At 41.0% G+C, this 16,104-nt stretch overlaps 1 protein-coding gene across 1 annotated transcript; it reads right to left on the bottom strand.

The window, feature by feature from the left end:
• Window positions 1–598: 598 nt before the first annotated feature.
• On the bottom strand, window positions 599–7,479 carry aipl1 (aryl hydrocarbon receptor interacting protein-like 1). The gene is made up of 6 exons (XM_056373988.1): window positions 7,139–7,479; window positions 5,359–5,538; window positions 2,504–2,692; window positions 2,124–2,300; window positions 1,853–1,994; window positions 599–1,295 (listed from the first exon to the last, which is right to left on the bottom strand). Exons 1-6 carry the CDS (start codon window positions 7,241–7,243, stop codon window positions 1,096–1,098), a joined length of 993 nt encoding a protein of 330 aa, XP_056229963.1. The 5' UTR covers window positions 7,244–7,479; the 3' UTR covers window positions 599–1,095.
• Window positions 7,480–16,104: the final 8,625 nt, after the last annotated feature.

Raw genomic sequence — 16,104 nt, 5'->3', positions numbered from 1 at the left:
ATTAGCGTCAGCCTCATTTCCCAGAGTGACTGCTACACTGCACTGTGACCTTTGGTAGTGATGGGTGAATAGAAACTTAATGAAACTGACGCGAATGTGGTGTAGCTACTGTTGATCTATTATTCCATCCAAGTGCATTCAAATGTGCGGGTGCATTTCAGTGCATGTATTTGTCATTGTTTGGATCTGGCTTTCAGGAAACCCCTGAGAGGAGATGTATTAGTCATAACTCCCTCTTTGCATTACACTCACTCTGTTCCCTTCCATCTCTCACTTTCCTCACTTTACCTCACCCCCATTGTAATAAACACTATGCAGTAAGCACTTGCACATGAGGAATGATGGGAAAGAGGCAGTAGATAGTAGATAGCCGGATCATTTATCTTTACAAGCCCCCAGACTCCTCTTGAAGATGTGAAGGCTGCTTATAGGCTCAGGATATTTTCTTCAACAGGGTTCAGGTTGAAACAGAGGTATAATTGTTGTCAGAGCTCCACCTTGTGGAAGGGCAATGTGCTTACAAGACCTAGAGAAGGGACTTTTATATGAATGCTACCTATAAATAACACTTAAGAAACAACAGAGCCAATACTTCAGGTCTTTGACAGAGGGCACATTTATACAAAGTCGTTCCAACAATTTGTTACTGGCAATCATTCAGGGATGGACAGATGAATGGTTGGATGAGTTTTTCATACACATTAACGTGAAATATTCCAAAACAATATTACAAATCATAACAGTAGCATTAAAGGAATAATTAGCTTTTCCCCTTGAGAGTTAGATAAGAGGGATACTACAACACCACTTCCCCTGGATTAGACAAATAACATATATTGTGTTAAGTAATGAGCTTTTGAGGTTCACATTGTATAAGATTATAAGAGTGAAATGTCCTTAATTTAATTTATATAAATTGTCTCAATCATGGTTTGAAGGAAAAAGGAAAGATAGGCTGTAAGGGTGGGGTTTATATAACTTTCTGATTTATTAAAGCAGGATTGTTTTGTCATTTTAGTGGTGGTTAATGGTAAAATTAATCATGGAGAGTAGTGATTTAACAACGTCTCCAGCATTAGCCGCAGTCTCTCCTGGTTAAAACATGCCCTTGTACTTGTCCCTGTCCTCCTGGTTTTTCTCTTCCATGCGCATGTTAAGCACAGCCAGATCCTTCTTGACAGCCTTTTTCATGCCAGGGTCCAGGTCCAGCACCCTGCTGAAGTCCTGCCGAGCCTCCGCCTCGTTCCACACCTCCATGTGGGCCTTCCCTCGCAGGTAAAAGGCCTTCACTACACCTGCAGGCCAAATACAAGCACATACATGTTGGACAGCAGCCTTTCATGTGAGGGACATCTGCAGAGTACGAGCAGGATGACTGTTCTTAACTGAAGTGAGGTATGTAAATGAATAATTTTGACAACTTCTGTTACATTAATTGTATGTGCATCTACAATATGAGCACATAGTAACATGGGCTGTGCATGTTATTGTTGAAATAGAGGCACCAGACCTTTTACAGGGGGAAGACTTTTATATATACATTGGGCATACTGTATATTTACAGCTACCATAAAAATGTACATACACACACACACACACACACACACACACACACACACACACACACACACACATTGTGAAAAACATAACCAACTTGTTAAAGGCTGAATAAACTGTGAGGCTGTAATGCTTACACTGCACGACAGTCTCTCACACTCATAAATCAGCTACGGTAGCTGGAATATAATAATGTACTTAACACGAAACACAACCTTTTTCTGCTTTAAAAATGTCACCGTAACTCCATCATCGAAGGGTCACACCCAATCATCAGTCTGTGTCAGTGCCAAACCTGGGTGCTGGTTGATGATGTCGCTGGTGTGCTCGATGACCTCGTAGTACTCTTCCATGCGTAGTAGACACTGGCAGTAGTTGAGGGTTAAGGTGTTGGCCATCTTCTCCAGCTTCATCCAGGGGACATCCCATGCTTTCTCCTGAAGGGGGTAAGCGGTTCAGATCCATGTCAGTACATACTGGAAATCCCATGTTTGTTGACTGCTGCCCATATTGTCTTAAAGAAGCAAACAATCATCTGTTTTGAGCAACTTATTTCATTTAATCACCTTAGTCTGAACATTTTTGATGCAGATGACAGCCTCCTTGTACTTTTGCGTGGCTTCCTGGTAGCGTCCTTGTTTGTAGAGCTTGTTCCCCTGGCCATGCAGCACAGGGACAGCCTTCAGCCTCTCTTCATCATTCAGAGCCCACGACTCCCTGTTGTACTCACTGGGCTGCTGCACCTATAAAGGACAAGTTACGGCACTTTAAAATAATATGGTCACTGGCACTAAATGGTCCTGATGTATTACAGTAATCACCACCCCCACAAGCAAATGTTCCTCAGATTTGATCATTTTTTACGTTCTCTTTGCCAGCGCAGCTTCTCTGCGACACACATCTCTTCCTCACTGTGAACCTCTGTGCGGTCTCTGCTCTCTCTCACCTTGAGCAGCTCGAGGACAAAGTAGAGAGGTTTTGGCTCTTTCATCAGCTCATCCAGGTCGTCGTAGCCAAGGCTGTGGTAGGCAAACATGTTGGCCATACCACAAGTGTGGACGTGCCAGTCGACTGGGTCTTTACCTTCTGCGATGCGTCGCATACTCTTGGACACAAGTGGGTAAACGCCAGTGTGCTGAGGAAGAAGGAGGTAAACAAAAGTCAAACCTAAAAACAGAATCATGAAATAATAATGACATGAATAATAATAAATGGTCTTTGGTCTAGACTCAAGGCTTGAGGTGACTGAAGTTTGTCATTGGAGCTTCTTAATGTGCAGTAATGGATGATCATGGTGATGGTGATGTTTGGAGTTTTGCTCACCTTATGAGTTTTTGCATTTTTCACAGTCTATGAAGCAGCTCAGGAATTTTTATTTAAGTTCTTCTCCTGTTTTAAACTATGTAAAAATTCTTTGCTGTGATTAATATTTTGTTTAACATGGTTTTCCCTCAACAAAATAATCAAAAACTGGGGCTATAAGTACATCTACCCTTACTTCTTCATTGAGAAATCTGGATCAGGCCTTATGCCCCGCCCACCACCACTGCTCGCGCTAACTGAACAGGTGAGACAGTATGATGATGATGATGATGATGAAGATGATGATGATTTAGATTAACAGAGGAAACACCTGAGATACTCAGCCACATGTTTGAGCCTCAGTCAGACCCAGACTCAGGAGTTTATTGTGCACTCAAATCGGCGCCTAGAAGACGTATCAGCACGGTGAGCGCAGTTAATTGGTTATGTTGTTGGTTTGCTCATTAATCGCAGTGGCTGACACGTGTTAGTGGCTGTGCTAACGCAAACTCTCGCTATCTGTATTGACAAGGTTTCAGTCACTGCTGAAAGGGCAGTGTGTATCAGGATTGTTAGTGTTGGAGGAACCGTCAGAGAGAAGTGTTTGAGCCTCAGTCACAGCCAGACTCAGATGAGGAGTTTGTTGTGCACCAAAATCGGCGAGTAGCAGACACATCGCAATGGTTCGCATCTTTTATTTTGTTTATGCTGTTTAGTTGCTCGCAACTGGCAGTGGCCCGAAATCTGTCGCTACTCCCTCTTTAGTCCACTATATAGTGAGTTCGCCATTTTGTTGGACTCATGTGGACTCATAGTATCCCTCAATGCATCATGAAAAGTGCACAACCGAAGCTATACATACCATCATGCATTGCGCTTGTGCTGAAGGACAGTACAACGGTACAGAGAAAATGACCAGAGTTCTGTGTGAGAGTGTTTTCTCTCCCTGGATAGTGAGCAGGGAGTAGTGACTGACTGAGTGAGTGATGTTGGACACAACCACAGTGTTAGTGGTTGTGCGAATGCAAACTCATGCTCTCTGTACTGACAAGGTTTCCCATTTATTTTGGCCGCAACTGCTTATTTCGCTAATGATATGTCTTTTATTATATAAAAACATCATATGGACATGGTGATAAGGTTAAAAACTGGATTTTCATGGGAGGAGGTCTTTAAGACAGCATTACTTTTTCTAGATTTTATTTCAAAATATGTATGGAAAAGAATAAAAACAAAGAAAGCAAACAACAATAAACAATAGAATTTAACATAAGTAATTAATTCTAAGTAAACAAACCAACAAATACCACATGTCCGAAAAGGAGCAGGAGGAAATTAATACTTATTATTACCTGTCCCCTCTCTAATGCTCAATTTATAAACCTAAAAAATAATCTTAGTGATTATCACGCATTCCAAATATGTTTATCTGGTGATCAGTAACAAAAAATACAACAATTGCACTATCCACTACGAGCGTTGGAAAACGAGAAAAAATATTCTTATGCACAGACTTAATTTTGTTGATGTGGCGTAATGACCATATTCCTTTACTTACACATACCATTCACATGAAATGTGGTTGATTTTAGATGAAACTGATCTAAGATGGATTGTAATTTAAATGCAGTTTTGAGTTGTTTCACATTAGTAGTCTGTTTCCTCAGTTCAACAGGTTGAGGTTGCCCTCCACTGGATGGGAATGCTGCTGCAGAACATATCCAGTGGAGGGTGCGGAGCAGCCATGTTGTTCAGAGGAGTGAATAAACGCTCTAAGCCCAATCACATCTAATCAGAGTGGAGGGGAGTCGGTTGTGCTGATTCAGCAGGAATCAGAGCCGATTAGGGGAAAGTGAGGCCGCTGCAGATTAATGACAGTATGCCTCAATGCATCTGTCTCTGACAGTGCGCCACACACACACACCACAGGACACAACAAATTATAGATTACATAAGAAAGACATACATCAACACATATCCAGAGGAGGTATGTTTGCTTCATAACACCTGTACAGGGGCATATATGTTTATGTGCCAGATATCTGTATGAGCAGGAAGGTCACACAGAAACAACATCCATAAAGTCAACACATTACTCCCAAAGAAAGTGAGGCAGTGTTTTTAATAATTTTAATAAAAGTTGTGAGCTCCCATTCTGTTATCTGTTCGCCCTGTGCAGCCTGTTAGTGATGTGTTTCTGTTATCTGGCAGTGTTGATTTTATATTTCATGACCATGGGTGTTATCAAGGATGGTGCAGTACATGCTTATGCTTTATGTTTAGGCTTTACATTTATAATTGGAGCAGATGATACTTGTCTTATCGTGCTGATTTGTGCATTGTTATTGAAAGCAGAGTCTACAACATCTGCAGTATGATGGCACTCTGTCCAAAGTGCACAGTCACACTTGTACTAACACTCTATAAACCACTGTGCTTCAAAAACAATAAAAAAAAAAAAAAGGAAACATAAAAAAATTATTTTTCTGTAGGACTCACAGTGGTGTCACACCAGAACTCAGCCACCTCACCGATCCTCATGGAGGACAACAGGGTCTCCCAGATGTCCAGTTTAAACATGTTGCCGATAACAATCTCCATGGGTGTCCCCACCACTTTACTGTCATCTATCACTGTGCGTTCATCATCACACAGCTGGGTGCGGAAGTGGAACGTCACCTGGAGAAAAGAAGAAGGAACTACATGAAGCTTGTGTACAATGTTGACAAAAGTAGGGAAAGTTACTCATAATGAAAGTCTTATGTCAGGTTTAAAAATAGACATTGGCTCTTCCAGGTAACACAGCAGCTTATGTGACATAACTAAAAGAAAGACCAAGTAGTTGGGACTTGAAGTGCAGGTGATCAGAAATGGCATCAGATGAAATGGCACGAGTTGTCACAAATCAAAACTCACTGACAGGCAAAGATAACATGTTTTGTTAAAACGGGGACCCACTAAACACAACTGAGCATCAGTCTCAAAAAAAATGTTATGTCACAAGCTTCACACAGCTCAGTTATTCAACAGGGCAGACAGACATGCGGAAGGACAGACATGCCAAGGTTGCATGGTTGTATAACATTCAAAGAAAGTGAAACCATTCAGCAGAACTGAGTGTACACTGTTGTCAACTGTGGCTTTCATGATCTTCATCCATGTTTCAATTTGTCAGTGCCCTCATGTAAAGTACCAGCACAAGTCAAGAATGATTTTATGAACCTAGGATGATGTCGTTCCCTTAATGACTTGTGGATCATCAGTTGTAAACACTATTAGGGAAATAACTTGAGGTGCAGAAAGAAATACAGAAACTGTAAAACAGGGTCAATAAGCCACACAGGTTGATAGCACAGCTATAGATATAAATAGGAATATAACAATGCCACACACTCGTTTAACATATAAGAAACACATATTGTGTAACAGCTTTTTTTATGTTAGACTAATTTTGTCAAACCTGGTGCAGCTGGTTATTAAAAGTGTATTGGATTAAAATAACACTAAAGGGGCAGTGAGTGATATATGTGCTCTATCTACCTCTACTGGCTGCAAGTGGGAATCATAACAACATAAACCTGCCCCCCCTCACTCATCCTGTTGAACTGCGTTGGCTTAAAATTGGCAACAAGTCAGGAAAATGAAATCCATATATCACAAATAATGAGGCCGTCCGTATTTATCAACAGTCCCTTTCAAACCTTTACATATTGTGGTCATACAGGCCAATAACAGTTTCTCTTACTTCTCCTTTACTATGAATCTAGTGCCTATGAAGAAGCGTCCTTACAGCACAGCTCTTTAGCTTAATGTGCAAACAGCTGGTCTGATCACAGTTTGGTAAAAACAGAGCCGTCGTTTGGACATTATCTATTCTTTTTTTGATGCCTTGCAACAGTTTTACTGTGGTCCAACTGTTCTGCTTTGTCTGTACATGGTCATATGATGCTGTGCACAGTATGATAATTAAGCGCATATGCTGAGTTACATTCATATCTCTAATTAGATTTAAAATATAGTAACAAGCTTTGTGAGTCACATTTTAATTCATCCTGTTTCATTTGTCCAAAACATACATACTGTACTGTAGCTACTATTTGTCTGAAATATGGTTCAGTGCAGTGAAATAGCTGGGAGCCCACACAGCCTAGTCTGTACTGGATGACAGCTAAGTTGTTTGAAAGCCTAAGTGCAAGTAAAGACATATTTAGGTGGATACCCATCAGTGACTCTCTGGATTTATCTAAAGTGTCGATAACGTAGTGGAGGCCTAGAGTACCTTCGCTCCTGTGATGAATTTTGGGATTTCTCCGGTTCCTCCGTGCAGGATCGTTTTCTTGATTCCCTCTGATCCCAGCAGCATTGTATCCTGCATATCCGACATCTTTTTGGTTTATTGTTACGGCTCACCTGATTACCATGCATATATGGTCATATATCTGCGTGTATCATACAACATGTGGCAGGGGTATGTATGACTTGGGAGGTGTCGTTCCCGGTGGATTAGTTTAGGCAGGGATAATGAGATTACAAACTTCTCCTCCTCTCCTTATGTTTCATCATCTATTTGCTGCTACTTGTATTAGTCAGTCATCATCAGCATTTTCTGTGCGTACACAGAAACATCCAGAAAGGAGGAGAAACAGTGAGTCAGAGTGAGAGAAAAATAAAGTGGAGCGAGATCTTGGATGGCTACTACCACAGCAACGGTTGCCTTATATGAGGGGAGGAGAGTCTAAATCTGTTGAATGTGCCACAAGAGCAGAACTGCAGTGTGTTTGTGTGTGTGTGTGTGTGTGTGTGCGTGTGTGCGTGTGTGCGTGCGTGCGTGCGTGCGTGCGTGCGTGCGTGCGTGCGTGCGTGCGTGCGCATATGTCTGTGAGAATAGGACATGGTTTCCATTCTAGAGGAAATTTCCTGGATTTATGTGGATGTGGTGATCTGAACAATGCCGAGAATACTGAGAAATGGTGGAGCAGACAATTACAGTATGGACTCTTTGACCTTGTCTATTAAACATCTGTCTCCCATCTGGGTTGTGAGTGAGTGTGTGTGTGTGTGTGTGAGAGAGAGAGAGAGAGAGAGAGTAATCCAAAGCTCCTGTAGTATTTGCTAACAAAGTCTGCAAGCAGTTTGAGGGGGCAATTATTCTCTAACATTACCCAGTGTTAATGCCTTATTCCATACTAATTGCACAAATAGAAAACCCCATAACTGCATCTTGGCGACGCTCACAATTGTATAACTTTACAGCTTTGTGTTTCCTCTGTGGAGCAACGTGAAGGAGTGGGTAATTCACCATGAATTATCAGGCAAGGCTGCTGTCTTTGTCTGTATTCAAATAAGCCCTCCATATGCTTGGAAAGTGCTGCAATGTACTATCAAGTTTGTCCTTTTTTTTTTTTTTTTTTTTTCCACTGTGGTGACAAACGGGATTGGGCAACAGTTTGGTATGCACTTGGCGGCTCTCCGAGATAGAGGCAGAGAGCAGATTTTACTCCCTCTTGTGGAGGAGGTTGGTAGAGCAGCAAGAGTTTCTCCTCTTCCCGATCAAATTGGGCCTGGCCCGAAAGCGTTGCTCATGTGGACATGTAACGACCTTTGAAACATTTCTATGTGACACCGAGTTACATGAATAAACTGTATCTGACTGGACTTGTTGTGACACAAATCTTTATAATTAATCTTTAACAGTCACGCACATTTTCAATTTGTGACCCTACACAGGTGGTAGCAGGTTGTGGTGGTGGATTCATGGGGAATGACATCATAATGTTGATGACATTATACTTAAATAATACAAATAATTTTAAAAACAGGTAGATTGTTTATCCTCTTTCTGGACTTTGCTCTGCTGTCCTATTTCTGTGGTTTTGGAAACACTGAAACACTGAAAATGCAACATGGGCATATGGTGGGGGTGCTTCTCTTGGATGACAGGTTTGTGTTGCTATAGTTACAGCCTTTTACATCATCACCATCATATCTCAGAGTTTAAAAGAAAAAGGGGAGAAAAAAGTCATTAATCTTCATTGCTGGGCCCCTGTATTCAGAGGCAGTTTGTACTGAAGACGGTGTTGAGTTGGTGATTTCAAGGTTGTATCTGTGTCCTCACCTCTGGTCATTGCAGCAAGCCATACAACCTGTTGGAGAGGTAATACTATGACAATGGTGTGTGTTGGAGCTCAGGCTTTGTGTCAGAGTGACTCATACCGCTTGCGTCACACCGCCTACACCTTTCACTGCTGCTCTGCCTATGCGTGTTAGGTGCATTTGTGTTTGTGTGTACATGCACATCTGAATCTGCTGCATGTACAGTGTAGCGTGGGAAATCGATTGTGCCAGTTTGCTGAACCGCGTGCATACAAGTCTTAGAGAACAGGTTGAGCTACGCGCAGTACTGCCTGCAGGAGGTACAACGCGGTCGCCATCATATTGAGCCCTGCTGGAAACTCGTCACTGATGCATTAGTTCCACTTTAAGCAAGTCATCCTCTATTTCTGGAAAGTACAGTCATGGGTTTCCTGGGGAGGAGCCATTCCCCATGTAAGAGCCATTCATTCATATACATAACACACGGGGCAAGGCTCCTTCCATGACGCACAACATACACGCACATAGCATAATGTTTATGAATGTGCTTCTGCTGTGGGAATGAGGCGAGAGAGAGAGACGGTGAGTGTGGGAGAGGAAGGGAGAGAGAGAGAGAGAGAGAGAGAGAGAGAGAGAGAGAGAGAGAGAGAGAGAGAGAGAGAGAGAATCCTTTCTTTCCCTGTCAGACTGACATGTAGAGCTGATCCAGCAGATGCAAGGAAGAGAAACGGCCAATAAGAGCAGTGTCGGGGTCAGTATGCACGTCTAGGAGACATCACACACACACACACACACACACACTTTGGTAAATGATAACTACTTACTTTGCAGACTGAAATGATAAAAACCAACAAGTAAAATGAAACATGATGCATTATTGTACAGTATACTGAACTACTTAACACCATGTAAAATAGTTATTGTTAGTCCCAACTTCACAAGTCAAACATTAAGATGCTGCTTATGTATTGAAGCATCAATTATAAATATCCAGCTATAAAAAGATATTATTGACAGTGACGCAATCTAATGCGTAATTAGTGCTATTAGTAAATTGTCGATAATACTTAATACTACTTTTACTAAAACTTGCATCAGAAAAAAGTTTTTTGCCACTTGGCGCTGTCCAACAAGTCGTAAACGCAGCCCTGACATATTGTCACCTTATAAAGTTGTTATATGTGTTAAGCAAACACTTCTTAACATAACATATCCAGCAGACACGAGTAACATTCATTTAGAGTCGTGTTTGTTTCCTCCTGACAAATATATGTCCAATTCAATCTCCTGTCAGCTCTGTTTTTAGTCTCAACCCAACTCCTGAGGGAGATATCAGGCTTTAAAGCTGCTAGATACTCCAGGATCTTCAACAGCTAGTTGCAAACTTTGTCTTGCTGACATTTGATTCAGGCCAGATAGTGTATTGTGGGTCTGTTATGACTGTTCTCCTGAAAACAGCTGCCTGCTACGTCTAGAAATTATGCTGATGAGAGCAGTGAGAGTCAACCAAAGTTGAGGGGACGTACAACCAAAACAATTAGCTGAGAGGAAAAAAAAAAAATCATATGACATATAACCATTTGATCCTTTAATACAATCATATGACGGGAATAGTTTTAAGGAAAATTATGAAAGCAAGAGTTGTTTGTAATATTTGTAATTTTAAGTTCAGCATAGTTCTTCCATGACTATCTCACACACACACACACACACACACACACACACACACACACACAGATCAAGGCCAAGGCACTATGTATTGTATGCTATGCTTCTGTGTTTGTGTATGTGTGTATATTTCAGGTTGAGGAGAAGTGACAGAGAGGGTTAAACGGTGAATCACAGCCTCTCTGACGCTCACACAGACACATATTCTTAGACACAGAGCTGCTCTGGTTAATCTACCTCTTGTATATACACCTACATTCTGGTCTGAAGACAAACGCACATATTCATAACATAAGGTTTCATCTGTTTGGACATTGGAAGGAAATCACTAGAAACTTCCAACCGACAGATGCTTTCCAACACTCCCTACAATTATGATGACATGTGTTTCCTGAAGAATCTGTTACTCTTTTTTAGTTGAATCAGTCTGAATTTTTTTTTTATATGATGATTTACTGGTTGGGGATAGTCTGGCAAAGCTATTCCATAATTTTTGCTTTGCACATTTTGGTATACATGGATGAAATACTTGGAAACAGATGTAATAATTACTTTTAGCATTACGTAAGATGTGCAGTAAGATACTAAAATCACTGACACAACCTTGAACTTGCCTATATTTATTTGAGGTTACATATTTGCAAGGTCCAGTCTGCCCAGTCCAGGACTTGTTGTGAGTGTCAGCTGCTTACATCAGGCCACAGATATCAGGATGTAGACTACACATTAGTGCCGGGAAGTGTTTTTTTTCTTTCAGTATTTACCGGATCTCTTTTGTTGAGTATTTCCAGTTTTGAGGATTGGCTTTTGTGCATCTTTCAGGCCAACAGAGTACAGGAAACATTATTAGGATATGCAACACATGATAACATATTAAGCTGTATGATACATAAAGCTGAGAACTTATTAGATCAAGACTTGTTTTTACTTGACTTTCTGTGATAATTGTGTTGATGCGACATGTGAGTAAATAAACTAAATTCTCCCAAATCATGTGTTGAATCACGGCAGTAGAATAAATAAGAATCAATCTAATCTGGGGACGATGTAAGTATTTCAATCAAAATGCAAAGCAGTTACAAGCAGCGAGCGCATACAACTACGGTAAGCCCTGAGGCTAAAACATGTGCCAGTCAGTCAGCTACTGCTCTGCTTAAAGCAAGCTACACTTCCATTTATGTGGCTGGCAGTTAGTTTGGTAACATGTATACGCCCAGCAGGAGGGAGAAGCCCAGAGGTTTGGAGTGCAGCATATGGCTATTTCCTGGGAACAGTATGTACCAGTGTAAACTTGTTTCATATCGAAATTGCAAAAGTATCAGAAGATTAGTTTGTTCGTTTTTGGGCAGTGTCTAGAACAAGTAGGTATAGAAATTCTTTCACAGCAGCTGCCATTGTCTTCATGAACAAATTAATTATCAGTGGTTGGTACTGCCCTGTACTGTACTACTCTGTTCCTGTTCTGTGCTTGTTGTTGTGATGAACAACAAACTGCCTTCAGGGACGTCCTCAAAGTCCTCCAGCAATACTTTCATGCTGATAGACTGTACGTCATGGCTGCAACACCTAATACCATTCAGTGTGATGCCATTTGTCATAAGTTAATGACAGCTGTCCTCAACAGGTGAGGATACAGAGGATGGACTGATAAACAGCAACACCCGAACCACACTTGCAGTGTTTTTTGTTTTTTTTTTTTATTTATTTTAACTGACAAGCCAGTGAAGCACAAGAAAGAAAAATGACATTTGCTCCATCAGGTGTTCAGCCTTTGCCAAAGCAATGCAATGCTTCTGCAGTGACATGAGGCAGTGCATTAATACACAAGTGAGTGGCACTTTCAAATCTGTCCAGATCAACTGAATCAGCAGAGTAAATGTCCAGGCTTCACCACACTGTATCATTCATAATGACAGCTGACAATAAAACTGATGAATGGGACAGTAAAAAGCTACTCCATTTTCTTCTCTAGTCTTCCAGATTAGGAAGTGAAATTGTTAAGATTTCCAGTCAATCCCTCATATTTCCTCCAAAGATTTGAAAAGGATAAGCGAGATGGCAGCGGTTCAGTCAAACCAGTCAAATCCTCCAGGCGCAGGCGATTTCATATTTGGATCTTCAGTTCAACTTTTTAAACTGTGCGTATACTTTGTTTATCTAAGTGACCAAAATGCAGGAAAGCTGTGCACACAACTCACATTCATAGATTACAGATGTCTGTGGAATTTGAACAATCACCCGCTCGACTTCACTCTTTACAGTGTATCTTTTGAACTAACTCATGGCTGAACGAAGGTCTTCTGGTCCTGATTTCCATCATATCTGTAGTTTTCATCGCCAGATCGTACAGGTGTTTGTTATATTGTTTCCGACCCTTGTAATGTTCCACTAGCTCATATTTCTACACACATATTGTAGAACAAGGTCACAGATTGGAAAAGATTGCATAAGAAATGGTAGACTCCCAACCATGTCTTACAAAACTGTGCTGCGAGTCAACAAGACAATGATGATTTTTGTTCTATGGCTGAGTAATTTAACCCTGCATCACACAGGTCTGGTCCACATAGTGGTAACCACTAAATTCCATATTCTTTGTGTAAATCCAGTCTAATCGTGCAGTATAAGTTGTCCCTGACATCTACAAAGCAGACCATTGGCTGCTTGCCCAAGCAGAAAAGGTCAGAGGTCAGATTTACTGCTCTCTAAACCACTGAAAGAAGGGACTTTTGACCCTGCAGCACTTCTTCTGACCAACAGGAGGACTGCTGGATAACTCATTAAGTGTGTGTATCTGTGTGTGTGTGTGTGGTGTGTGTGTGTGCACACTGTAGCTGTCCTGACTTGCAAAATTCTCAGGAACAGCCTGCACTGAAGTCTTGTGAAGTCATGCAGTGGGTAACGACAGGCGAGATGTTTCTGGACTGACACATTAGCTCAGATTCTCCATGTGTGCACATCAGTTGCTGCTCTTAAATTACACACAATTTACTTAAAGCAGTCTCTGTAGAGGTAGATTAAAAATACATAGCTCAGTAAGTGATTATTTCCTCTAAGTATTCTGTACCATGTAATCTTTTAGCCAGTGCACAAGGATGTGTATTGTTTTGCTCTGATATTCACGGCCCCGTCCTAATCCCCGCTCTCGTCAGAGATGCTGGCCTTTGGCTCTTTGGCTCTGTGGCTCTTCCCAGCCACAGCTTCCCCTGACGGGGCCCCTGCCGTCCTGCTCTCCGCCTGGCCCCGACCTTTAGCTACATACCAGAACACATAGCAGCAAGGACAAAGGGCAAATGCACACGACACATAAACACACTCACACAGTACATACTGGCTCCCTGTTTCTTAGGCACTCACTAATGCAAAGGTGTCCTCTGTGGCACGGGAATCATGGGCTCTAAGTCTGTCATGTGCAACGAGAAGGAAGAACATAAAATGATTCTACATCCACACACACATGCATACTCACAGCATGGTCACTCACACACCCACCCTCACAGTTCACACAATCACATGAGCTGGGTTAGCCAGGGTGACCAGTTGGCTATATTCTGGGACAGGAAAGGAGCCAATAAATAAACAGTTGCTATTAGTGGTTGACAAGACTAGAAAAGCGCTATACAAGTACAGTCCATATACCATTATATTTAATCCTATATGATATTTATTTAATCAGTTACTTTGGTGCACTTGATTTTTCACAAATCATCCCCTCTACACTTCACATTAGATGTGATGCTGGTTAGTTTAGATTTTAGTTTGCAACTTTAAAAGAATATTTTAGTGATTTATTAAAGCAATTTCATAAAGTCAGGGGACTTGCCAAAAGACAAAATAGGAATAAAGAATCTTCGCAATTACTGTACTGTACAGCAGAGGCCAAGAAACCCTGACTTTTATATTCTAATATGTGTCGGAAACATTGGACTATCCACTGCCTAAGATGCATCTTGATACTTTCTTTCGCTGGCCTGGGAAATGCCCACATAATTTCAACTCCATATCCGCAGTTTGTAACCCAGGATTTGAGTTAAATAAATGGAGCGTCCAAACCCAGACTGAGATTATGTCACTGGATCAGTTTTTTAGACTTTACAAAGCTCCTCCGCAGCCACAGAAGACGTTACACAACTGTTTTAAGAGGCTGAGTAGTGCTCCCTGTGTCTTGTACATTGACTTTAACATGTAAAATCAGTGTCCCTTTAAGAACTACAAGCTACTCTATGTATGGAAGAGCTGTTGAATAAACATACTAGAGTGCAGAAATAATCTGCAGCAGTACTCATCAGCAGGTCCTCTTCAAAAAAAACTTTATTACTCTACACTTTAAAACCCCCTATGTAAAGGATCATCGATTAACTTTGTTATTGTTTCTTGAGGTTGATTTGGTGAATGTATATCTGTAGCTGCAACTTGTCATATCCAGGTGGCTGTGAGTTGTCAGTGGTGTCAGTAGTAATTGACAGTATAGTTTTGATGAGACACTGACAAAGACGAGGTAAATCCTCCCATGCCCATGCTGTGAGCTAATAGTACTAATTGACCTGATAGACCCAACAGCCTGTGCAGATCTGTACAGACCTAATCCTGCTGTTTACTTTCAACAAGAGCTCATGCCACTAATGAGACATGTACTAAAACATCCAGATGTCTCTCTCTACCTTCTGCATGTCAAACAAAATGCAAACTGAGACTGTATACAGACACAGAAACATTCATCGCAGGACATTATCATGAGGTCAATTCTGCTAATATAACACAAACAAGGGAAGGCACAGGTCAAAACATTAAAAATCATACCCATACTGCACTGTCCAAGCTGAAGCTGAGTATCATTTACATTCTGAACCTCTAGTCTTAAAGCTTTGTTGCTACAGTAGCATGTTAACAAGCCCTGGCTACTTTGACTGTTCTTCATTTAGGAGCATGCAAACGCAGAGACATTAAAGGCAATAAGATATACTTGATTTACCAACGGAATTCTTTGCAGTAAACAGACGTTCTCAACACCAGACAGACAAGATGCGTGATGTCAAATTATAGCTGTTGATGCCCATTTTTGATCAGCTAATGACAAATACAAACTATCAATTTAGCAGTAAGACAGTGAATTTTCTAACACCTCTCTCCCAGTCTCACGTGTTACACTTTAACTATGTCCCTGTACAAATGATTAAACAGAAAAGAGAAAAGTTACTGCAATCATCTATATTTAGCTGCAATAAACACATAACATCTTTTTTGCTCTTTGTAACAATTTGATAGAATTTTGTTAGAAACCTTGATGAAAATCATTTAAAGTGTCTTGAGCAAGGTAAAATTAACTTACTGCACTTTTATTTTCTTTTTCTTTTCATCTTCCATGACTTGGTGTGTCATTGGTCGGGCAAATTTGAACTCAACGAATAAAAATGGTTTCATCGTGTGAGCTTCAGTTATTCAAACTGCTGCAGAAGTATTAATGTTGTGTTGTTAGCCAACTTG

The sequence above is a fragment of the Seriola aureovittata genome, chromosome 4 (genome assembly GCF_021018895.1).
Source record: "Seriola aureovittata isolate HTS-2021-v1 ecotype China chromosome 4, ASM2101889v1, whole genome shotgun sequence".
In the NCBI taxonomy this organism is placed as follows: domain Eukaryota; kingdom Metazoa; phylum Chordata; class Actinopteri; order Carangiformes; family Carangidae; genus Seriola; species Seriola aureovittata.
The sequence above is the reverse complement of the archived record's forward strand: the minus strand, read 5'-3'. Positions and strand labels throughout refer to the sequence as shown.